At 30.0% G+C, this 26,860-nt stretch overlaps 1 protein-coding gene across 6 annotated transcripts in view; it reads right to left on the reverse strand.

The window, feature by feature from the left end:
* The window catches only part of LOC125068402 (kazrin), a 92,975-nt gene that overhangs the window by 26,872 nt on the left and 39,243 nt on the right, over nucleotides 1–26,860 (reverse strand). For all 6 annotated transcript variants that reach the window (XM_047677505.1, XM_047677504.1, XM_047677506.1 and 3 more), the window contains exons 2-4: nucleotides 5,354–5,533; nucleotides 2,722–2,992; nucleotides 2,184–2,444 (exon numbers count right to left, since the gene is read on the reverse strand). In XM_047677505.1, coding sequence (XP_047533461.1) covers nucleotides 2,184–2,444; nucleotides 2,722–2,992; nucleotides 5,354–5,389 — 568 coding nt within the window. In that variant the 5' untranslated portion in view covers nucleotides 5,390–5,533. The remainder of the gene's footprint in view (nucleotides 1–2,183; nucleotides 2,445–2,721; nucleotides 2,993–5,353; nucleotides 5,534–26,860) is intronic.

The raw sequence follows: 26,860 nt of genomic DNA on the forward strand, positions 1-26,860 counted from the left end.
CAGAAAAATGAAAATGTGCAATTCTCCAACTGTAAAATATTTCTTCGATAAATAAAATTGCTCTTAAATATTTTTAATAAGTAACGTGAACCTTTTCATTCTAAAAAAAGGAATAAATAACTAAAACGAACCAAGTAAATGAAAAGTACATAAATGCGAATTTATTTACTCCTACTACGATTTTCCATTAAAATGTCTAGAAAAATAATTAATGGAATGCTTTATGGTATTATAAGATCTATTTAAAATTTTTATATTTATTTAATGCTGTAATTGAATTTGTTACACACAGATGAAATCCATAGTTTTTTAAAGGTTATTTTACACGGAAGTATAACACAATATAACTTATTTTCAAATTTATTAATTTATATCTTAACTAAACATCTATATAATAAGGAGACGAAATTAGATTTTTTAATATTAGGTCAAATGATTAGATTTTAATTTTTATTCTATTTCATTAGACTTTCATATTTTGCATATATATACAAAGAAATTAATCAAAAAAAACTAGGTCACTTTCGAGATCACTTGCTACATCATCATATCATAGACGATAGAAGTAAAATTGATAGTAAAAAAAGAAGATAAAAAAAATAATACAAAGAGTTGGATGCATTTTGTCCGGATGTTATAAGATTAGGTTTAAGGTTGCGGAGGATATGACAGAACATAGATTAATGCAACAAAAAATGCTCTACACTTACAATTATTTTATGAAATATTCGTATACATGATATTGATGTAAATTTGAATAAGTTTTTAATACATCTTTAACACATAAATAAAAATAAAACGGAAAACAGAACATAATCAAAATAATAACCCTCCCTGCAATAATAAATCAATTAAATTTTTGGGTGACGATGTCGACCTACTTTAGTAACGAACTGCAGTAAGCTTACAACGACCTCTTCAAGCTGCACACTTCATTATTTATATGTAAAAGTTGTATTATCATGAAATAATCAAAAAGTTTTGCTTTGTTTATTAATCAGACTTACTTGTATAAAATATACAATGTTAATTACCTTTTGAATAATTATTGGCTATTATGTAGGTAGTTTTACGTCACATAAAGATAAAGTATTAAGGAAAAATCATAATAAGGATTATGTGTGTAAAAGTTATTAAGCAAAGCTTTCCTTCTTCGAGAACTTAGAAGTTTATTAACAAACTATGTTATTATGTTACATTTAAATAACAGTTGTATTCTATTTAAAATATTTTCGAACAGAAGTTAACGAAATTAACTTTTTTATTTCGCAATGTAAGAAAAGTGAGAAAACTTCTAATTATCAGACGCTAATTAAAAAGGTAGCGAAAACTAAATGACAAATTGCAACATCAGGCGGAAAGTTTCTTTCTTGCGAAGTTAGCTGGCTGTGCAGTCGCAAATGAGCTTATTCCCTACGGCAGTGGCTCATTAGTGCGCGAGATATTCCACTAAGTCGACGAGCAATGTATGAAAACTATCGTAAAATGGTCAGAATATATAGAGAACTACCATTGCGAGTAATTATTAGATAAATCATATCGTCAAAGTTTAAATATATACTACACTAAGATAGATTTTAGCTTAGTTTTATAAGGTTATTATGTACGCAATCATCAAAATAAATAAAATATTATTGAAATTATTAATAATAAAATTATCATCTAATTACTACATTTTAAAACAGAAATCGGAATCTATCAAAACCCATATATTATTAGCTCTAACAAGCTATTTGTCTGAGTTATAGCCAACCTAGTTTTATACAGACTTGATTCATAATAGCTAGTAGAGGCAGCTTTGCTGAAGAATTCCCAACTAACTCGAAACTTACTTCATCAGCAAAACAAACATGCCGGCCCGACCAGTTAGTAACTATTATCTCCTGTTTTATACACTGAGTAAAACAAGAGCTTAAACTATATTTTAAATATAGATTCGTTTGTTCATCATTAATGTGTACTATTTTAAAATTAAGATCAATAGTAGAACGTTATAAATTTAACCGATAAGACTTTTAAAAATATAAAAAAAATAGTTGATGAAGATTATACGTCGCACGATTTTATTTTTCAAGGATTTAATTGAATCTAAACCTATTTGTTTAAAATTTAGGCTACTCCTTTTTTATTCAAATATAATTACGTACCATTATTACAGATTTTGAATATTAATTAAATCTTACCTCCTTCAAGAGTTGCAGTAATATCAGCTCTAGGTTCCGGTCCATCACTACTTCTACCGGGGGAAGTTGCATCTGGCAATGGAACTTCTTCCTCAGAGCTATCAGCGGGATCTAAAACATTCCTGTCGCTGTTACTGTTCCCTGCAGTGCCTATTTCGGCATACGTTCCACTGTCGCTCCCATTTTGCGTGGACCATTTCACTGGTGAATCTATTTTACCGTTCGCCTGGTTTTCCTTGTTATCGTCGTCAGGGGAGGATACTGTTGAATGTATAATATTTAATCAATTGTGTAATTGTAAATATTAATCACAATTTAAAACAACCTGTTTCGACTGGTATTTACTTTTAATTAAATACCAGCAGTAATTTAATACATAAAAAGAGAAACAGCGACAAACTTTTACTAATATTGCGATTATACAGTCAATAATAATTTCAAATAGCGTATCATTCATGATATAACTCTATAATGATATACGTATACGATATTATTAACAAGAAGTGATAGTTATAATTGAAGTAATTTTGTAACTCACCTATAAATGGATTATCCTTCCCATTCTTGATCGTGAGTCGCGTAGACCTATTCAACGTGCCTTCTTTGTCCCCATTCAGCGATCCATTGCGCGGTTTGTCAAGAGTGCTGATGAGAAGGCGTCGTTCGGGTGGGACAGGACGCGGGTCGTCACTTCTGTCGAGGGCCGAGCATGCGGGGGTGATAAGTGGGTCCGCTGGCTCGGGTTCGGCATCTGCCTCAACTCTCGTGCCCACTGACACTTGCTCGTCTACCATTTTGCGAAGTTTCGCCTATTAAATAATGTAGAGTTAATACCGAAACAAATAAAGTTCAACTAATTTCAAACTAAATTATGACGAAGAAACTGAAAAATTATAAAAATTTTTCATTAATCTATACAAATATTATAAAGAGGTAAAAATTGTTTGTTTGAACTAAATTAAACAAAATACATAGTGCGTCTTATGTTTTGAGTTATAATTAATATAATGTATGATATTTTTTAACTTGTATCAAATTTAACATTCTTTCATAAATAGTTTTTGTTAAAATAATGTTAATTTGGGAGCTACGAGCCTCTTTGAAGCGTTATACTGTGAGAATATTTATATAAGCCACGTTATATAAGTACGTGTTAATACAAAACTTAAATAAACTTATAAAACATTTTTTTATGTATAAAAAGATAATAGAATCATATTATATAACCTGTACGATAATATAACAAATCACTTAGTAGTCACGTAATACATGAATCATTTTAGTAATGTAAGGGACAATTCAAACTACCGCTAAAAATAAATAATGGGGATCATTCGTTTCATATTGAGGTCGAAATCTAAATATTAAATATTACAAAAGCCAGACGAAAATAACTTAGGTATACACGATTTACCGCAAGAATTATAAAGGCTCAATAAACATTCCTATACCTTAATAGCAGAGTTTGCGTAAACACCAGTCCATAATAAGCTAACTTATATTCGAAATGCTAATCTAAAGCTTACCATTTATTTCATTTTTATTTTGGACAATAAAGAAAATATACGTGTTCTATAAATACTTGTTTACAAAAATCATTTTTCAATAATAAATTTAATACATAATATTATTTAAGATTGATTTTGGTTCAGTTGGTTAAGTTTTTTTAGAACAAAGTTTATGTCATATTTTTTTTATATATAAATATTAAATACCTTTAAATATTATTGATTTGCTTTGGCAAAATCGTTTACATAATGGCTGTTTAATAGCTAAGGCAGCTTCGGCTCCCTGATTGAAACGAACTTTGTAATCGATGTTAACACTTCGATGAAACTTTGACAACGCAGTACAATATAATTACGGGCTACCTGGCTTAGGTTTATGTTCTACCAGTACTCAATCAAACTTGGGTTTATTAAGGGCATACGAGCTGTTCCAGCGACTTTGTTCACGTGGCCTTTGGACACAAAGTTATAACAATATGTATGTTGATTGTTCTCTGGGAACACTTAATCACTTTACCAAAATGTAATAACTTATACGTCGATCAAGGGTCCTAAACCTCCAAGTTTTATCAAAATTCGATGGTTAGGTCAATGCATCCGTTACACCAAGTGCTACAAGGAAACGTAGGCGCTCTTGTATAATTAATTACGTTCCCTCTTTAAATTTTTTTGTAGGTATAAATTAATAATTGGAAAATAAGTGTCGTAAAAGCACTTTCATAAGGACAAACATATAAACATACGAACATACGTTCACATACAGATACAACAAATATAACATATTATTTTTTTATTACTAATTATATTATATATAACAATATAGTATATAGTAATGAAAGAATACAGTGATAAATGATAAAATATGTTCGAAGAGCGATTTTTTATTTCGTGTTAATAAATAAAAATAATTATTTATCCAAATAGTTTCATGTTTTTAAATAAAACTAAAAATATAAATAATGAAAAACGAAAACACTTTGCAAACGTGAAAACGAAGAGATATGCTTACACACGATTTTCTTTCTAAAGATTATGCGAAGCGTGAAGTTACAGTTCTTTCATAAGTATTATAATATAGCAATCAACAATTGCAAAACGTTCGTATTTACACCGCGGTTTTTTTCATATTTATAAAAATCTGAAGGGAAAACCCCCTTTACATATTACATATAAAATAATTTCCGTATTCTGATATTTATAGAAATAAACAAAGATTATAATATAAAACCAATAATGTGATGTGTGCTAATGTGAATATTTATGTAAGAATTAATTATCAGGAAGTTCGTATATTATATAAGAATTAATGATCAGAAAATATCAGTTGGAAAGTTTTGGTAAACAATAACATAACAACTAATGTCTGTTCTAAATCTGTAAGCTATCAAAAATAAAATATTTATGAAATTGTATTTGTTTTCAAGTACAATAAATACTATTGAGTTGTATTTTGCGGTTCAGAATTTAATACGGGTAAATGTTCAAAGTATTCTGTAGAAATTATTGTTATTATTGCACAATGACATACCTGTTTCTTACATCTAGTAAGTTTATTAATTAAATAAGTTGCGTTTGATTATCCAAATAGAGCATGAATCGTATTTTTTTATATATTAACAAATAGTAATTTTAAATGTAAAACTGTTTTATAAATTGCGGTACCTGGGCGTCGCCTAGTATCCGGCGCACAAGCGCCATTAGGCCGCCGTGGCAGGCGCTATCATGCTATCCACCTGCGCCTCCCCGCATGGTCGCCATCAAACTCGAACGCTAGACAAGTATTCCTACTGACGCCAATTTTTTGACTGTATCCTTCTCTTCAAAAACTGAGATCAGAGTGAGCTGAAACAAAGAAAATTAGAATTAATCATTTTTATTTGTGAACTTTTCAAAATTACAACCATTTTAACAACTAAAAATTAAAAAAAAATCTTATTTAGTCATCTTGTCCATAAACTATTTTATAATATTCACCTAGAAAATTAAATAATGTTGATAAGATAAAAATTATGAAGATACATATTTTAATTAAAAAGTGCTCGTTGCGCTCTAAATGGGTCAACAGTGTCGGTCAAGTGGCATCAACGTGTGATACGATATTTGGAGGCTTTCGTGTGCTTTAATTTAATTATAAAACCATTTAGACAGATATAAAATATAAAACAGATTAATTAATTATAATAGTTACAATTTCGTTTAAGATCTCAAAATATATTGTAATTAACATGAGTGTTTACGATTTTCTTATTTTAGTATACTAGAAAATTAACCTAGAAAATCTGTTACATATTTATTCAAAATAATATAAACGTATTTTCCCTTGCATTCAACATTATTTGCTTTTTAAACCAGTCGCTTTCAATGCTATTATTTGTATTTTATTAAGGTCATATTATGTACATTTATTTATCTTTCTGGTAAACAAAGGCGTTCAGGCATTCAAAAGCAATAAAAATATTACGAAATGCCATGTAGTATTATCGTGCTATTTGTCATTTGAATGTTTTAAAATAAAAACAATTGAGAAACCAATTGTAGATACCGCTAAGGTTTCATTTAGATAAATATATTAACAAATTGTAAACAAAAACATACTTAATATGTATCACGTAAATTGTTGAAATCATAAAGATGGAGCAAGTCATAAAATTATCATAATAATTCTATTCTATTTCATGTTTTTACCTGTTTATAAAATATATAAATCAATGTTTTCATTAATTTTGATTCAAAAGTCATAATGTCAAGGCGAGTCAAGAATAAATGTGCTTTATTTAAAAAATGTATAATATAATGAAAACACTAAGGAAACGCTTTCACGCAGCCTCAGGCGTATTTGCAAAAAGACCTTTTACTTTACCTTTGAAGTATGTAACATAATTTTTATCGACTTTTTTCTGAAAAGAAACATTGTTATTGTGGTTTTCGCTCCTAAGTTTGAATATAGTTAGGGTTTTTATTAGTAATTTAAGCCGTATGAAATCGATTTTATATTAAAATATTTATAATTTATGCTAATAGATTTAAAATCATAATAAAGAACCCAATAACTTTGAAATAAAATAACCCAATGACAGAAAGTCAAAAATTCCTTAAAGAACATGTGTCATTTTCTTTGTTAGGAATAAGTCAACACGAAAAAACCTTCTGTAATTTTTTCACACAGGAATGCTTTATATATAATTTTATACTTTGTTTACGATCAGTTTCATCAATATTGTTTATTTGAACGCACCTCTTTCCCCGTTCTCAATAAAACAACATCACGGATCTTTCGTACGTGCTCCGTAATGTAAGTGGGTTGTTATGCAAATTGACGAAACGAATTGCCTCTTTTTTAATTTAAGTCCTGAAGAATATAGTCCAAACAATTTAAGGCGGTAATTTGAGAAGGTCTTGATCATTGAGACAACTTCAGCTATTGGCCGCATTGTTGATTAAAATTACAAAAGCGTTTGGCACTAAGTAGGCACATTACTTAGTGATTATTAAATATATTTTTATTTACCACAAGTTTTTTTTAAATATAACATAATAAGTTTGTCCAATAAATATTTAATATTTAATACGATTTTTACATAGAATTCGAAATCTACGTTTAATATAATATTTACAAGCTTCATAACGTTCTATGATTTATAATGCATTGAATAAAAAGCAAAATTCAACACTATAAAACGGGGATAACAAAAAAAAATATGTAGTGCATTTTTAAGCGCCACTTTTATGATAAGCGGTCAAAATAGTCCGACGTCAGATAGAAATGTAATTGCCCTGTCAATCCTTTTGAGGACCGAGCTGTACCGCAAAACAAGAAAAAAAATATGTTTATTTCAATGCATGCATTGACATTTATTACATGAAACATGACATTCAAAAAACATAATCGATTTTTTTTTCATTGGAATATGTTCTTAACTATTTAGATTATCTCTAAAAAATTGAATTATCAGATATTTCCAGAATGAAAACTCCTCTATACAGATTGAATACTTTGTACGAGTGCTTGATGTGAATAATTATTATTAATCACACAACTATACATGGCTACAACGCAAATATGTTATAATCCCCTGTAATAAGCTATCGAGATGGTCCAGTGGTTAGAACGCGTGCAACTTAACCGATGATTTCAGGTTCAATCCCAGGCAAGCACCACTGAATTTCATGTCATTAATAATAATGTATTGAAATATGAAGCGATCAATAATTACAATTTTTAAACTATAATATTTACAGATGATTGTTAAATGTGTGTTTTACATTTCTCAATAACTTACACAATTTTTATAACATTATTCTGAAAAATTAAACGCAGTCCTCACGTCAATAAATGATTTACTTCTATCTTAAAATCACAAAAAGTCAAACTTAAACTCTTCCCAAATATATTTTACGAGGGCCTTTTATGCAAATCTGACACGCGTACAGTATTCATCAAAGTGATTGCGCAGTGTCATTAAAAATCAGGTCACATCTTCCTCGATTTGCATAAAAAAAGTTACTAGGCGGAGGGAATGAGTTGCGATTACATTAAACTAATTTTTCATTTGGTGACTTTTACTTTGAAGTATTTAGTTACGAATTACGTTTACCAGTAACAGGGTTGATCCATTTCGATTTAAATATCTTTAGCGACGCGTCTGACTTTTTTGAACTTAATTGATCTTACTAATGAATATCACGGTTACAGCTACAGCGATCATTTTCATAGTGTAGTATCTGTGCAAATCTAAATGCCTGGTGGTAAGGGTTCAGATGTAGGCTATATCATTACGTGATTTATGAGGCACGGTATTAGTTTACAACCCAGTTGTCAGCTCTTAAATGCCGTAATGTTACATATTGACAAAAAAACTAATCCATTATACAGTTCCGATCTGGGATTCGAACCCAGGAACTCTCATGATTAGCCATATCAGATAGCCACGAGAGCAACCAAGCAGTTAAATTTAGTTTCGCTCCAAATCGTCCAATAGACTATCACGCAGGATCAATACGGGTACTGCACGTCCTACTTTGTTTTTTACTTTATTTCTTTTATATATCTTTCAACGAATGCTGGCTGAAACTCTAAAACTCAAGTGGAAAAAGTAATTCCATTTCATATACTTTATTCGCAAGTAATATAAATAAATTCTTTGGTATAAAATAACGTTGTAGATCGTTATTCTGTAAAGATTATAGCTACGGTCGATGACCTTTAATGACGGAGTACTTAGATAAGATACTCGATATTTTCAAGTTAAGATTCAAGTGAGATACAATTTTCATATGATTTACAAATTATTTTTTATAAAGATTGATTGAGAGTGAATAAAATGAGATTGATGTTTTATTATCGAAGTATTTTTCATATTTATGAGATAAGCTGAATCATAAGAGAACATACATTTTTGAACGATTTAAAAATATACTTTAAAAGTAATCGTCAGTATCAAAAATTTAAATATTAATGCAAGAGTCCGTACTCGCAAAGTGCATGTAAAACTTATGCCGGCACACATTCTCGAACTTACAAAGTTGCACAGGGCTTGTCACAGCGGCCTTTGAATACTTCATACTTTAATTAAAACGTACTCAAAGAGATTTTGTATCACGTCTCACACACTGACATCATAATATTTAAATTAGATGCAGTTTGTAAATATCATAATGAATAGATAACGCTAAGTAATAAACGGGCGTTGTCTTGTTAATATCATCCATCATTTTAATACAGACGATGTCTATTCGTCATTGTCAGTGTAAGGGATGATCTAATAATAAAGGCGGATCAGCTTTGTTGTCGGAATTAACTTTACATATCGGTTATGTTCTTGTAATTAATTGAAGAATTACAATGTTGCCATTTTGAAAATCTTAATTTTTATTTACGGAATATAATTAATATTTTTGTAAAACTATTATTGTAATAATAAGCAAATAAAAATAATTAAACAAATAGCTCTGAAATGCAAATGGTAAACCTTATTTTTATAAAAATGTAGAAGCAATACATATTTATGAAATTAGAAAATTAATTTAATCCATACTCTGTATGGATTAAAAAAACAAGCTTAGTCTCTACTAAGCTTGTTTTTTAATAAAAATAAATTATTTTTTTCATTAATCCCGTTTATTACCTTCATTTAAATAAACACTATATTAGCCCTGACTTATAATATACCAGTCGGAATCGCTTGAATCTTTTAAAAAGGCCAGTGATTATATTGCTTGCGGCAACATTCGGTCCGATCAAAGCAGTAGGAAATGTAAATACGGGAACGGGAAACCTTTTTCCTTCATTAGGGAGCTACATTTCAATATTATATAACATAAGTACTGCTGTTAAACTTGCTTATGAGCAAATCGTAGAGTGCTGTTATACGTTTAGAGTTAATTCACAATTGATCAAAATAAAACAAATCGTACATAAATAATTAGCAATGAGTAATTCAAATATTCGTATCATAAACCCAATTATTATTATTTTTATAGTTCGAGTTCTATGGTGTGACGCGTGTCGTCCGATTATGGCGTTGCGAAATCGCATTGCTCTTGTTTGTACGTCCATCTTGATGAAAACGATGAGAAATATTCAATCATAGGTTGTTTTGACATTATTAATAGTTTCCTGACAATTAGATCTCATATCTATAATCACTCTTTCCTGTAATTACACTGACACGCATTAGAACACACGAAAGTAAAGCATTGATGTTTATTGATAATTCATGAGTGAGTAGTAAAGGTTAAGACAATACCAGAACCAATCATCATTAGCCTGCGCTTATCTATCCCTTATATAGAGAAATGATTTATCATATTTATTTTCCAAACCCTGCACATGTGATTCTTGCACACGTCACGCTTTGTATGAGGTATACACCTTTTTTAGCTCTCTACTTCCATGCCAAACTATCTCCTTATACGATTATATTGTCACACTTTCGTCTGCGTTACTTGTCCTTGACACGAAAATGTATTTTTTTTGTTAGCTTTTTATGCATTATATATGTAAAAAATTAAATGTTATTACTAATAATAATTCTAGATAATTTCCTTTAAGATTTTCTGTTGGGAACTATTTTCAAATTTTCTTCTTAACAATCTCGTCCCAGCTATGATGTATGTATCTCGCTTTTTATCCATCAACTCAGTTACTCCACACTCGATCCATAAGTATCAAATAATTGGATACAATTTTTTTAAACGATTTCCTAAGGTTAAGAGATATTTAGTAATGCGAATAATCTTAACAAAACTCTTAGTGAACTAATTAAACAATAAACTTAATTAATACTTAGCCTCGTCGTTGCTTCAATATTAAATCGACTTCATAAATACCTAATATTAAGCTCTTACACTTGTTACAACGTCCCACTTCCCTCCTTCCTCGTGCCGCCACAAGCCATTAGGTAATTAAAACATTGCCCAATATATTATAGACTTGGAGGACTTTCAAATAAATTTGAACGGTATTTAAAAGGCCTTAAATCAATTTACGATACTTCGCAGTTTAATTAAATTAGAATACATAGAGTGATCGAAATTCCAAAATACCTGTTTTAATATTTTATTTTAAATATAGTACAAATATTGAAATTCATATGGTCTAGTTCATTGCTTCGTTTTTGTCTTTCATGATTTTAATTAAAATCCATTAAATTTATGATATAGAGCTTCAATTATTTAATCAAATAAATATTGAAGTGAATATTGAAAATTTAGCATGCAAACATAATGATAATTATTTTGTTGGTTTGGGATATTTGAATTGATAACATGCTATGTGATATTCAACACTAGGTTGATTAAAGATGCAAATAAACATGCTCCTGTGATAGGAAACTCAAACAATATCAATATCAATACCAACAATACGAGCACAAAGGTTTAATGTATATATTGTTAATGAAAAATATTGTAATGTAAGGATATATACAAACAATAACAATGCATTTCACCTTTATTCATCAATTAAATTTAATCATCAATAAAAATGTTATATTTATAAAGGCTATTTATAGCACTTATCTCAACAATTGTCTACAAATTTTAGGGCCTAAAAAGTCTGCGAATGCATTGAGTGATTTTTGTAAGATGTCATGAAAATATATACATTTAATAAACCTCTATTAACATAACTAAGATGTTATTATAAATCACAAAAAAGTAGGTTTTACAAAACAATATTACATCTACAACATAGTTTAGCGGGGCTTCATGAACGTCAATATAAGGTTACAATGCTAAAAAAATCTTTATGGAAAAAATTACGACTTATGTCTAATGAATATGAAATTGAAACCCGAAAACATCGAACAATTAAAATTTAGAAGCTTAGGGAGGCCATGTAATAAATCGTGGCGAAGTTAAGACAAAAGATGAAATGGCTATATACAGAACTCAGATTTTAAAACAAAAGACAGATGGAGCGCGCGGAATATGACATTGAAGTAACAAAATCAAAAGCGAATGCAAATTCCCAGTAGCGTGTGTAGTAATTAACTATTTGTTAATACGTCAAAAAAATCATAATTAAGGTGACAATTTGACATGTTTATAAAAAGACGTGTCGTTTCGCTTTCGATGCCGGGAACTCGCATTCGCTTATGATTTTGTATTCGCTTTTGTTACTTCACTATATGTTCCAGACGCTCCATCTGCCTTATCTTTTACAATCTGATGTCGCTCTGCCTTTACTCTGGTTAATATAATCATAATGTCTCCACGTTATATCTGGACAATAACTTATTTTTGTAACAATTGTTACTAATTCAAAATTTTCCAACATCAAAAATTTGCCGGATTCGATAAAATATACATAAATAAATTGAATAGTTGAACCGCCATCAATATATTTTTTGACGTGTCGACGTTTAAATTAACTTCGTATTAAGAATCATGTCATGTAATAACGTATTATTACGAGATACGAACTTGAAGTTTCTGTATTTCCGCAGAATACCGTCAGCACGAACTGTGTTTCTGTTCGGAAAGTTTTCCTCACTCCTTTCTACATAACTCGCTAACTAGGGAGGACGTGCTTGGCAAACCGCAGCTGCATAATCTTTATGATACTTTTGAGCTTATCTTTAGAATATCAAGCTATTGTAGAGTAAATCACTCAAAAAATAAAATTGTTCTAAATTTATGCAATATGTAAATTAAAGTCAAATTACAACCCTTCATCCTGCTCCACACATGAAACTGTTAGCAATTACTAATATTTGCTATTTATAATTTACCAAATGATATGCATTTAAATTAAAATAGTTTATTAAGACTATAATTAAAAATTACGCTATTGAAAACGGATATGGTTCGCGAATATGTTAATTATCACATAATATGTAATTAATCACTGGTGAACGTAGTTGAAGCGACATGATATTAAACATATAAATATTCGAAATTTATTACTTTACAAAACTATTTAATGTTTTATAATATGGAAAAGTTAAGCTATTTCTTTCTGTATAAAACGATCGTGATTTTATTATCATCGTCCTCCTGCCCTTATCGCCATTTTATTTGGGATCGGCGCAGCATGCCTTCTTCTTCCATACTTCTCACAAGTAACATTATTTCCAGCCATATCGTCTTTCACACAATCCATCCATTGATTCTTCGGTCCTCCCCTCCCTCTATATCCATCCACATCCATGTTCAAGATATTATCACCATCGTGATTTCATTAAAAATTACATAATTGCCATATTTTAGTTTGGCAATTTATTCCCAAGTTTCAAACAGAAAAATAAATACATTTTATATATTATATAAAATATATTAACATTTGCAGTTGTAACACCAGTCGTTAGCTGTTGTTAGTTATACCTGGAAGTAGTAGTGCACAAATCTCCATGAAAATATAACTCCTCACCTCAGTGGAGGGACCACTGGGGCTGGTTCATTCCATCCGATTCTCTGGGCAAAAGCCCAGAGAATCGGAATCGCGATTCAACGGGGAAATGCTGCTAGCATTCTTACCACCATCCCACGCGATCATGATTTGGACAGTAACTACTTTTATCTTTTATTTGTATATTTGTCAAGCCTTAATGTTAATAATTGTTATGTAAATAAATTAATAAAATAAACAAAAAGACTTGTTTTTCTAAAATATTTGAAGTTTGAAGATTTCATTCACGTTTTCTACGATTTCAAGATGAGGCAAATAGTCTTATAACCAGTATTATAATGTCGTATGTGAATTTTTAAATATGATTGTTCTTTTTAATTAAAGAACGCCCAAACGAGACTAGTCGAATGAGAATATATTTATAATAAAACTCGAAACAAAACGAAAATTTGCTTAATATATAAGTCTTCTACGTAATATTTACTTTGATTATGTTTCATTTCTCTAATCACGCGTAAGAAATACAAACGATATCATAAATTGGCACAGTGAAAATTTGCATTCCAATCAAGAGTCAAAAGCGGTTGTGTTTCATTTTGTTGTTGGCAATAGCAGTGCTGTTAATCTCCCGTTCATAAATCACAAAGCAATCCATTTCAGATGACATACCCATCCGATGCCACCTGGTTAGCAATGCCATTTGTCAAGACTGACATTTTGAAGGTGCTTTGGTTATAAAGTGACTTACATTGACCAATCCAATCTATTTTGCATTGAAAGTTACTAAAGTCGTGATTTCAATCACATTGTATGATATAAAATGAATTAAAATTTTAATCAAATTTTTAAAATATTAGTAATACATAATATTATACAATTATTATTTATGAAGTAAAAACAAAACGTTTTTTTTTTTTTGGTAAAAATAAGATTTAAATCATAAATTTTGGAGGAAGAAATTCTTAATAATTTCTAATTGTTCAAAATATTTGAGTATAAAGTGGACAATATTTAAGAAATGTTATGTATTGAATTCTTATTTTACACGTCGAAGTCTCCCGGCTTACCTTATTTTTACCGAACCAGTACGCTGTACTTAGTTTAGGTAAAAACAGTTGAGTATGTATAATATTGTGCTACACTATCGCAATGAATTAATGACATACTCACTAATTCATTGCGACAGTGTAGACGACAATGACAGATGTGACTTGAAATACAAGCAAAGTTACAAATAAGTTATAATTTCTTTACTTAATTAACAAGAATATGTTTAGAACATCTCAATTATATAAGAAAGTTAGCTTCGTAATAATAACAGACAAAGATAATTTTATGAAATAAAGTTGAAAACGGACCGTTTATTGTTTAATTTAAGATTTATAGAACATCCCGCTGTTGCACAGAAACTACAGTAACGTTGAATATGTTTTTTTATCAAAAAGTTTGAATGGTCCAAGCGGGACCGTAAGTAACTGTAACTCATCTATCACGGGCACACTCCTAAAAAAAGGTTTTAACCCATCTTCCTATAATTGAGATAAATTATACATTTAGTTGAATTTTTCTTTTAATTTTACTCTTGATATTTTAGTTTTAATTATAAAAAGAATTTAATTAATGACTTCATTATGACTTGGGGCAGTTTATTATTTTAAAAAACACCCTTCTTCAAAAATGTGCTGTGTAGGTATTCATAGTATGAACATATAATTAATTCATTAAATATTTATCTGTTATTAGTTCCAAAAAGACCTTGTGGTTTTTGATTTCTTTTACACTTATAAATATACTTTTCTCGTATACAAATTTATTCCTGTAGTAGAATCTTTGTAATAGATAATAAATTTACATAACAGTATATACCATCTCTCTCTCGCGATGAACACACATACTTCGAGCACACATTTTATTCGTTTGTGTCAATTAAGCTAATTAATGTTGTGTACGTTCAAATATTTAGAATTTGATATTACTGTTGTAGTTGTTGCTTAATTAATTCGTATATCAATATCGTATCTCATTGCAAACTGTCTACCGTCTGTATGCACAGTAAAGCTCTGCACAATAACTACGCGAGTATAACAAGGCGTCTAATATAACTTCATACTAAAGCCGTGTACATTTCCAGAGTCTCCTTCATTTAGTTATGGACTAACTTTTTCTTACAATTTGTGGTTTTTTGTGTATTTCATTTCCGTCGATGTTTAAATCGCATTGAATGCAAAATGAAATTTGTTTTTGTTTAATGTTGGTAATGGTTGGTTAAATGTAACAATATGTTCCGAACCGGATTATAAAATGTAACTTTTTTTTAAGAAAAGACAACACAATTTTTGACAGAATAAGGAAATCATATTGAGTACGTTCTTCAATGAATATAGGACACCGAAGAGAAATGTTCCTATTGGCTGAATGACTTAAATCACTCTTTTCTAATCGATTGCCGAATAGGCGATTGGTTGGAATTTTTCGAGATCTTATAAAAAGTAATTCGTTGTTCACTGTGAGTTCTGTCATATATGAGCCAGGATGACACACAAGATGTATAATACATATTTAAAGACACTGTATACGTTAAACAATGAATAATTTTACGTTTTTGTTTTTTTTTGACTTGTATGTTTTGATGAGGATCTATATGCTCTTAATAAAGCAGTGGTGTCTGTATGTTTGTCTGAACGTACTAATACGAGAACGTACTAGAAACTATTAGTTGGAATTAAAGTAATCTTTTTGTGTTCGACATACTTTTGATAATTGTGAAAACCTATATGAATAACTGAACGCATATGAGTTAATTTAACTCCTTAAACATATACATACATAGAGCAGTCAAATAGGTGTCTGATTAGGAAGAATTTTAGGAAAGATACTGTACAAAGACGGAAAACGGTAACATATGGTATATTCTATTTAAAAGTAAAATGATTCTTACGTATTATCTAACAAACGGACCCCATTATGACAGACTCAGTGGCTGTGGGCGTTGGTGAGCTGTAAGAAATACTTAATATTCCTTTTACAGTCATTGAACCGTCAGCCATAGAAACTATGACGTTACGCTGGAACAAAGTGACAAGGGTGAGTGAGTCTTACCTACACTGGAATTATATCATGAAATATCACAATATGAAACATCGTTGTTCGGCAAGATCAAGTTGGGAGTACGAATGCTGACGAACCAACCACTAGTAATTATTGATCATTTAACAAATTACTTTAAAAATATACATTATATTAATATATCACCTTACAAATGAATTTGTAAACATAAAGTGTTTGATTAATAAAGCTTTCATAGAAATTCGCGCACGGATTTGATAAATTTTAAGTTTATTCAGAGGCTTTAAGTATCAGTTTAATGAAAATTAAGAGTTCCATAATTAAATTTCGATTTAATTGTATATGATTTAATTTTTAATTGACATTAAATTTATAAATATCATTTTAACGAAACGGTTCCATTGTTATGTATTAAGTTATAATAATTACGTTTGTACATTTCCCGCTTTTATTATAATGACAGGTGCCATTTTTTTTTATAACTTACGAAAAATGAAATGGCGTCAATTTTAAAAGGACGTAAAATATATTAATTGTCACTCTAAATAAGTAATGTTCAGTTTGATATAGGTTGTTTTATTTAACACCTCACTGTATTCAATAAAATATAAATATATAAATTGGTGGAAAGAAGTAACTATTGAATTTATTGCCGAGTATTTTCTTTAGAATCTTCATACCGAAACGGTGGTAGCGTTACATTAAATGTAACCTCGTAATAATATGATAATCTTAAAGTGCTTATACTAGGCTATTAAAATAATGAATATTTTGATTATCCTTTCAAAACTATAGTTCTAGTTTAATTTTTAAGAGAGCAAATGGTTTTACCGATCTATTTATTTTTTATTTACTTAACACATTCCCACTCTAGTTTATCTGGCTATAGAAGCCATTCGTGAACCGTAAATCGAGCTTCAATCCAAATCCTATTAAAACCCAAATTCTCTATTTCCAATTCGTACTAAAGCTATGCCATTGAAGAAATAAAGTTTCTATCAGATAGTTCCCAACAATTTGTTTAAAGTGTAGGACCGTCTACGTTGAGTTCAGGGGTAGATACAGCAAACAGTCTCGAGTATCTATCAACTGCAGAGGTACACTCTCCGGACTGCCAGCCACTAAACCTATTGAAAGTACTTCAAATAAATTCTACTTTAGCGTGGAAAATTTAAAACACAACACTTCTTCGGCTCCGTGTCGAAACTTTTCAAACGAAGACAACAACAAAGAATCGAAATGTATTTTTTGTTTAATTATGTTGTAGACCTACATAGCCGTGATTTTTTTGAGTATTTGCAATAATTGTGAGAAAATGTTAATGTATTGAATACTAATATGAAATTATTTATATAATGCTGCATTTTTCTTTAATACCAAATAGGTACAAATTTCTATCAAAATGACAATTTTTATTTATATAAATATAAATATAAATTGCATTGCATATGCAAAAAGATTTGAATAACACAAACAATATTTGAAAAACAAATGGCCTTTCACACTCCACACTTGGTTCGCTGAGTAGGATATTGTGCAATTTAATGATGTTTTTGTTATATTTGGTTAATACTTTGTATTAATATACGTATACCTTATATTATATACATACGACCAAATACACCAAATATTTGGTCGAACTTAACGATTTTTCATTTACGAATATTTACATTAATGGTTCACTAGTTTTATCTGTAATTTATCTCAAAAATACAACTATGACAATTGTTTATTGTTTTCACTTCATGTAAAATATATCAAAACTAGGGGAGTTAGTCGGATGCCCATATATTGTAGTGCAACACGCAACGTTATCTTTATGTAACAGCAGTTCAGCCTAACTTATTATGTTGTTCGTGCTTAAACTTATAGTTAAAACCGTAAACATGCAGAAAATATTTTGGGGTGAACTTTTAATATATTGCTTCCGATAAATAAAACCAATTTTCAAATACTTTAGATAAATTTTATTATTAGATATAATAAGCAATTGCCATAATTATATATCTTAATATAATTTTAATCTTGTAAAGAAATATAAAAAACTTTAAATACACGTCCATGAAAGTCTTTCAATTATCTGTAAGTTCTTTTAACCTTGTTATCCTTGCTATTTCTTTTATTAATTTTCTTTTATGTTTTCATGCTTTGAATAAAACTCCCTAGAAATGTCGCTGCTGGAATGAAATGTTTATAAAAGGCTTATTCAAAATTCCATTAGCGTAGGAATAACTAATGTAGCAAAAACATATCAAAGATGGTTAGAAGTGTAAGAAATTATAAAAATAGAAGACGACGTAGATCTTTGAATTTTTAATAAACTGATTTCTTCAAAGGACTAATTGGATTTTATAAAGCGAACCTAATTGATATATATTTTTATTTATCAATATTAAATTATTTATTATGTAAATCAAAACAATATATGTAATACCTAATTATAGTAGTATTTTGTTACTCGACACGGGTACAAAAATTAAAACCAAAGCCTAAGCTAATTCTGTTATGATTAACAATAACCTATGTTATTAGGGTTTTATAATAAATGTAGAAAAGCCAAGATAATTAAACCATTATCAATATAGAACAAAATGAATTATATTATAATTAATGAAATAACACGAATTTGGTGGTAGGGCTTTGTGCAAGCCCGTCTGGATAGGTTCCACCCACTCGTCAGATATTCTACCGCCAAATAACAGTACACTGTATTGTTGTGTTCCGGTTAGAAGGGTGAGTGAGCCAGTGTAATCACAGGCACAAGGGACATAACATCTTAGTTGCCAAGGTTGGTGGCGCATAGGTGATGTAAGGAATGGTTAATATTTCTTACAGCGCCTTTGTCTATGGGCGGTGGTAACCACTTAATATCAGGTGGCCCATATGCTCGCCCGCCAACCAATGTCATTAAAAAACGAATATATAAAGAAAATTACTTAGCAAATAATGGCTGCGTAGTATGTGTGCAGTGCAAACTTCAACTAACTAATAACAATAATAATCAATACTTACGAGATATACAAAAAATAAATAGTATTTCATAAAATAAATAGAAATAAATTCCAGAGGCATCACAGTTTTGAAACCTTATTGATATACTGCAAAAACAATGGCGCTTTGTATAAAGTGGGCTTTGTATTTTCGGTGTAGTTATTGTGAGCTGTACTCAAAACTTTAATTGCATATGTAAATTGAAGGCCCCGCTGGGTACAGTTGGCGAGTTCATGACCCGCAGGTCTTACGCGACCTTGTCTATAATGTTCTCATTTAAAATATTCTACTCTCGAGTTTTAATAGTAAAAGTTTTTATCATAAACATGCTTGTTTACAGTACACTTTATACGTGTATGGCTTACAAGGTTCAGACTATTAATATGGAAAATGCGGAGAGTGCGAGTCTTTTATAAACTTGTAACCTAAACATTATTGTATTATATGTATACCAATCAAAGTCGTTGATTGTATTAGAAAATATTTTAATACTATTTAGTATCATAAAATAATCATTTAAAAACTAATAAAAATATACAATTAAGATAAGGTTAACAAACATTAAAGATAAGACAATTATTTCGCAGGTAGAACTTTGTTTCAAATAAGGTATTAAAAAATAATTTCCATTATGACATAAACACGAACAATTTGCGTTCCCTCCCAGTTATTACTCGGTTTAATTAAAAAGCTCAACGCAGCAAGCACTCACTAACAGGGAATCACAACACTCCGTACTCAAGTACTGCGTGTCCTTCAGATGAGAGAACGCTTAGACCCCGCAGGCCTATTTGCTGGGGGAGTTTAATCTATATTTCAACATAGCTTAACCCATGGGTTTCGCGTAAATAGATTTTCCGAATAAGCACTCCGGGTCGTCTCTTGCTATCAAACAACTTCGCTGGCGTCCTTTGTTTACTTTTGAAAAATGAACAAGAGGTCACGGTTCCTTAATATAATATATTTTTTTTTACTTTCATACTCGAAAAAACAACTTATAAATATAATATAATGACTAGATCAAACAGAATAATAATGAATAAGCATTTTTTTCGAAGTATCCATGAATGTTGTATATTTAAATCGATATTTAAATAGTGTGACCTTAATACATTATGACTCATTACATTATACATACGAATAACATACATTTCACCTTATTGAAGTGAAATTTAACGGCCTATAGAAACGAGAGACAAACACTTAACGTAAATTTACGCGTCATAAACTTTACTCACGTATTGCGATCGAAAGATATGTTAGGATGCGAGCAGGCCATACAATAGGACCTCTATCAACGGTTCCATTGAAAAGTTCGTGGTCCAAGAATCCTTTTGTCCATGTAGTAGGGCCGTTTAAACCTTTGTAATAACACGGGTATAATAATGGTCTATATGAATGATAAATTTTTCGATATATGGTTAAGTTTAGATAAAACGATTTAAGCAATGTAGTATTTAATGTCTTTGGTATTAATCTCTTCGCGTTCTACTTAATCTTTGGTAAGATTCATTTTATATTCTAATAGTTGATATTTAATAAATCAAAACTTTGTAACCTCTAAGCAATTTGCTCGAAATCAAATATTTATTATGTTTGTGTTAAACATCCGAATCTTATATTTTAGTTAAAATAAAGTTATTTAATCTTATATAGTTATTTAGTCTTCTTTCAATGTTATATTCGGCTATAAGAAAAAAAAAAATAGTCGTGTAGTTTTAAAAGGTTACATAAACTTGAATCCAAGTAAAACCGAGTAAAGAGAGCAGGTAAATGGGAGTAAATGTTGGAACGAGTAAATGGCAGCTGTCGAACATGACTGTGACGTAATTTCTTTAATTTCATGACAGAGCACTGAAAATTTTCCTTTTTAATCAACCACCCTTCCTACCAGGGGAAATTTAATTAAATTTTCGTAGCCTTTAACATTAGTAATAATTGTTTATCATTATTTTATAATATAATATTGAACTCAATAGGGATCTTTTGAGTTTCCTTTAATACCGAGCTATAATTTATTAGTTAAGTGCTTTTAAGCTGAAGTTCATATTGTGTAAAACTTTCTTGTATGAAAATATATTTACTTTAAATCATTAGTTATTTTTTCTACTAAGGTCAATGCTCCCGTCAACCTATTTTTTTTTTGTTAGCTGTCTTTGAAATATAATATTTAATATGGATTTCAAATCGAATGCCTGACTCAGGGCTTCATTTGTTTTGGAGCTCACGTTGTAGTTTTATTTTCCTCATCATAACATATAAAGTACCCCACTTTACTCATCCATCTTATTAACTTATTTAAATGTATTTTAAACATTTAAATAATCATTATTTCATTTGTATTCAGACCACTATAGGTACCATGTAGGTTTGGTGATAGAATGAAAAAAAAATAAACATCATAGAGTTGTAACAACATTAACAGCCGGTAAATTTCCCACTGCTGGGCTAAGGCCTTCTCTCAACTTGGTGCAGGTTGGAGCAGCGTGGTGGAGTATATTCCACCACGCTGCTCCAAAGTGGGTTGGTGGATACACATGTGGTAGAATTTAGGTGAAATAAGACACATGCAGGTTCCGTCACGATGTTTTCCTTCACTGCCGAGCACGAGATGAATTATAAACACAAAGAACATGAAAATTCAATGTTGCTTGCCTGGGTTTGAACCCGCAATAGTCATAGTTTTAATCCAGCAGAGAGCTGTAACGCTTACGAGTAAATTACTTATTATATATCTTTCTTTCAATAGTAAAGGAAAGCATCGCGTGCATGTATTGATTAGAGAAATGATGAACTATGCTTTAAATCTTAAAAAGAGAAAATACCTATATCCAACGTGAAATAGTGCTGTATTAAATTATTTTAGACAAAAACTATTGGAAATAATTTAATAAATGTATAAATTTAAACTTCCTCACCTGGACTGATTCGAGTTTGACGAGATTCGGTAAAGTTTTAATTAAAAGCAGCAAATAAATTTAGAGCCTCTTCAAGTTGGAGGATAAAGTGTTAGATTAAAGATACGATGAGGATTAAGAAATTGTAACGACTTTGAAAGTATTGTAGACGTGAACTAAAATACATTCTATGCCTAGCAAGTTACATTGTACATAATTATTTTAATTAATAAAACATCGACGAAACTCAGTATAGGAATTCGCTCTAGATCTTCTTAGAAGGGACCCAGGCGTGGGATATTTAATTACTGGGCTATTACATTAAATTTTTGTTTAACCTTTTTTGATTGGACCGTTTTGTTTATCTTCTTTATGTAATTTCGGAATTGGACTCATAACGATTTACGACCTTTTATATATCTTGTGCAAGCTGATCTGGGTACCTTATCAATTATTCCCAACATCAATTTGACGGGGGAGGGAGCCAATCCCAATGACGATTAAAAAAATAGCATTTGTAATTGCACTTGGTTTAAGTTGCCAGTGCTACAATAGGCACAAACGACAACATCTCAGGTCCCAAGGTTAGTGGCGCATATGCGATATGAGGAATAGATATAACTTCAATCAAGTACGCATATATATTTAAATTAAACTTCGTTACGTGATTAAAAACCATAAAGCATCAAATGTACGTTTATTCTATTCTTGGACCGTAAAAGCAGTTACGCGTGTTATATTTCTTTCGTTTTATCTCGTAGAAAGTTTTTAAATTGCTTCGCGAAAGACATAGTGAAATGTAACAACATATTTTAACGTTCATAAACTTTAAAAACTAGCATTAGGTGGAACTTTGCAATGAACGGGGCTTTGAGTAAGCAGTTTTATTTATCTTATACATACCCTTGTTCTGTCAAAGAGCTCGTAAGACAGCTTACATTTTTTATCATGCCAAATAAAATACGCCAACGAAAATACTAAGTATAATAAATGGTATTGTAAAAATATTACTGTTTATGTTTTATTAAAAAAACTGTGTGCCTTCTAATATGTATTCTTAGAACCCTGTATTTTCTATAGTAAACATGAAAACGTTTTATTAGAAAGTCAAATTTATTTTATTAAGATATTAAATTTTATACTATTATTACATTTCTATAGAATTTATATACCGTTTTCACGAATTTAAGGAGAACGTATTTTTTTTAAATATTGGACTACATCACATCCCAACAACATGATCCCAATGTAAGTAGCTAAAGTACTTGTGTTAATGAAAACCCATACCCAAAACAACATAGAAAACTGAAGAACTTTTTCTACATCGACTCGGCCGGGAATCGAACCCGGGACCTCGGAGTGGCGTACCCATGACAACCGGTGTACACACTACTTTTATTAACGTAAAGGTTGACCAGGATAACTAATTCAGGATTTGGTTTGCTTTTTGTTTAATCTCTGTACTCAATCTATGTATTTTGGAATATATGTGTAAGTTGCGCAGCCACATTATTGTCATTTGAACTACGACTTCATAATTATTGTAATGTTTTATGGTTTCTTATGTAAATAATGATTTTCTTCTTTAAAAAAAACGATGTTAGTACACTCTAAGGTTATTCTCGAAAAGATCAAACTAGAACTATAAAGATGCCCTTACAAAACTTTTGCCGAGTTCTATTGCCATCTGCAAGCAATTGGGAGCGCTGCCAGAACTAACTAACCGATAAAGTTCTTAGAAAATCGGATATCAGCACCCAGATGCAATTTACTTTTAGATTTAAATGTTATTTAGAAAAGAAATAACAAAATCTCCTTATTTTATTATATTAAGTATCTGAGCTGGCTAATATATCCGAGATGGCCTACTAATGACGTATCTAAGAAAATATCACTCAGCTTTCGTGTACTCAATTTTGCATCTTGCGGTCAATGGCAAAATAATTGGAAACTACATGCGTCGAATGAAAGTCGTTAACCCGCCGTCGAGCAACGTAGTTCAATAATCTCTAACTCTTTCCTGAAGTGGACGCCTATTTGAATTAGGGTAATTTTGGGCTGTTATTTTGATCTTATATAAATTTATTATTATTGGCCAAAATAAGACCTTTTTGCATATAATATTAAAAATGGAACTTACAACATGACCATGAAAAAACTTTTATTGTATCATCTTCCTGACCGAATTTCAATCACGGTTTCCAAAGACTAGATTACAACTACGCAAGCAATATATTACAGTGCATCGAGACCTTGAGGGTGGGATCTGAAGCTGTATAAGTAAACAATTAGAACGATGTAGTTACATTTTTAAATTTTAATGATATTCATGTATGACACATATTTTTTTTTAGCCATAGGTTCAGGTTTAGGTTCATCAGGTTATGATCAATTCTTATCCACTAAAACCCCTGCGATACGGATCAGGGTGAGCCATCTCCTAGGAACGTAATATACTAACCTAACTGGGAACATATAATAACTAACAAAAATAATCATACTCTTCTTCACATCAAAAATTGCGGGACGTATATTAATATAATAAGTATACTATTAAGGCTAAGACGGTACGTGAAACACATGATAAAATGATGATAACATAATATTGCCTTTAACTTTATTTCGGTCACGAGTATCGGCGTTGCTTTTGAAGTTAATTTAGGAGCCACAGTATATAAAATACATATAAAATCAAAATATTGTATACACAAGTCAACTCATATAAGAACTTTGGAATATCATATTTAGATGAAATTTAAAATTACAAATAGTTTGGATTGTAGAGGAGCCGGGAAGTAACTTAGAAGTTAGATAAATTTTCAGATTTTTATTTTCTTAAGATTAGAAGTAATTTTAGAGAATTTAAAAAAAAATATATCTTAACTTTTTTTATCATCGTTTCAAGTATCGATACAAACATTAAAATGTATTTATTCGACATGAGATTAAAAATTGAATAAAAATGAGAGGCAAAGTTAATCAAGAGGTGACATGATTTAATATTTACATAAATAATTACTAGTGTTTGCTCAGTGGTCGCAATTCAACCATAATCGTCATTGAAAGTTTGTTAAAAATACAAAATTGTATTGTATTCATTCCTAATATCACCTATGCGCCACACACTCACTCACCTTCTAACCAGAACACAACAATACCGAGTATTACAATTTGTCGGTAGAAATATTACGTGTCGGTGGTACCTACCACTAAAAAGAAATCGGTCAACAGAGGAGAAAATGAATTGAAATATTTTGTTTTTTGCCTAGTGTATAAATAATCATACTGTAAGTTAAGTTATGTTTATAATTTAATGATGTCTTATTTAATCAAACCTTCATAAAAAAAAAAATCGGTTAGTTTATTAAAATAATTTTAGTATATATTTTTCCATCTAAGTACGAAAATAAGACAGACAGCTATAATACAGATTGAATACCACTTTTTTGTTTCTTCTATATGTATATAATTAATTTCTCTTTCTTATATATTTGTGTTTAGAGCTACTAGAAAAAATATCTTAAAATAGATCAAATAAACTTAAAAATTATATATTCCTAACCTTTTCTTTCTTTTTAAAAAGGATGTCACAAAATTAAAAAAGAACACTCTGAATTCACAAACTATTTAACTTTTCTTTATAAAGGCTACTTCAAAGACCTATTAATTAGTTATTTAATTAAAGTCCAGACAAAGAATATACCTACTTTCATTCTTTACTGAAAACAAAATGAACGAACGAACTTAAAAATACTACCATCGTACGTTATTTTTTGTAATTAAATGTTAACTTACACTTCGTAAGAGACAATACGTAAATGAGGGAGTCAAATGAAAAATTGCGACAAAATACTATTTGAATATATATCCCTTGGGTATCAGACCAAGCTAGAGCCTCAAATCTCTTTACATAAATTTCAATTGACAGCAACTTTGTCGCGATACCCAATAGTGCACGTTACAGTAAATGCATCGTATTTTATATGGTTTTAAATATTGCATGAAATAACAAAAGAATAATTCTGTTTTTTTTAACTTTTTATAAAAGCTTATTTAGGATTGTAAATAAATGATAACAACGTGTATGAGACTTTAATTTTACTTTTCTAACCGTTTCGCGTTAAATTTGTTTAATAGAATCTTAATAGAATTAAGATTCTGTACCATGATAAGTTTGTACCTCCGCTTTTTCAATTTAGGTCATGTGTATGGTTACTGCACCTTAGATCATAGCGTAATGTAAAATCACCTATTAGTAATGAAAAAGAGTTTTACTAATCGTACTCGTAAGTCTTAAGGTTTATTTAATAATTAACGTATGTCTATCACATAAATTTATTCAAAACGGACGAGCATTTCTTGAGA

This window comes from Vanessa atalanta, chromosome 13 (genome assembly GCF_905147765.1).
Source record: "Vanessa atalanta chromosome 13, ilVanAtal1.2, whole genome shotgun sequence".
Lineage (NCBI taxonomy): Eukaryota > Metazoa > Arthropoda > Insecta > Lepidoptera > Nymphalidae > Vanessa > Vanessa atalanta.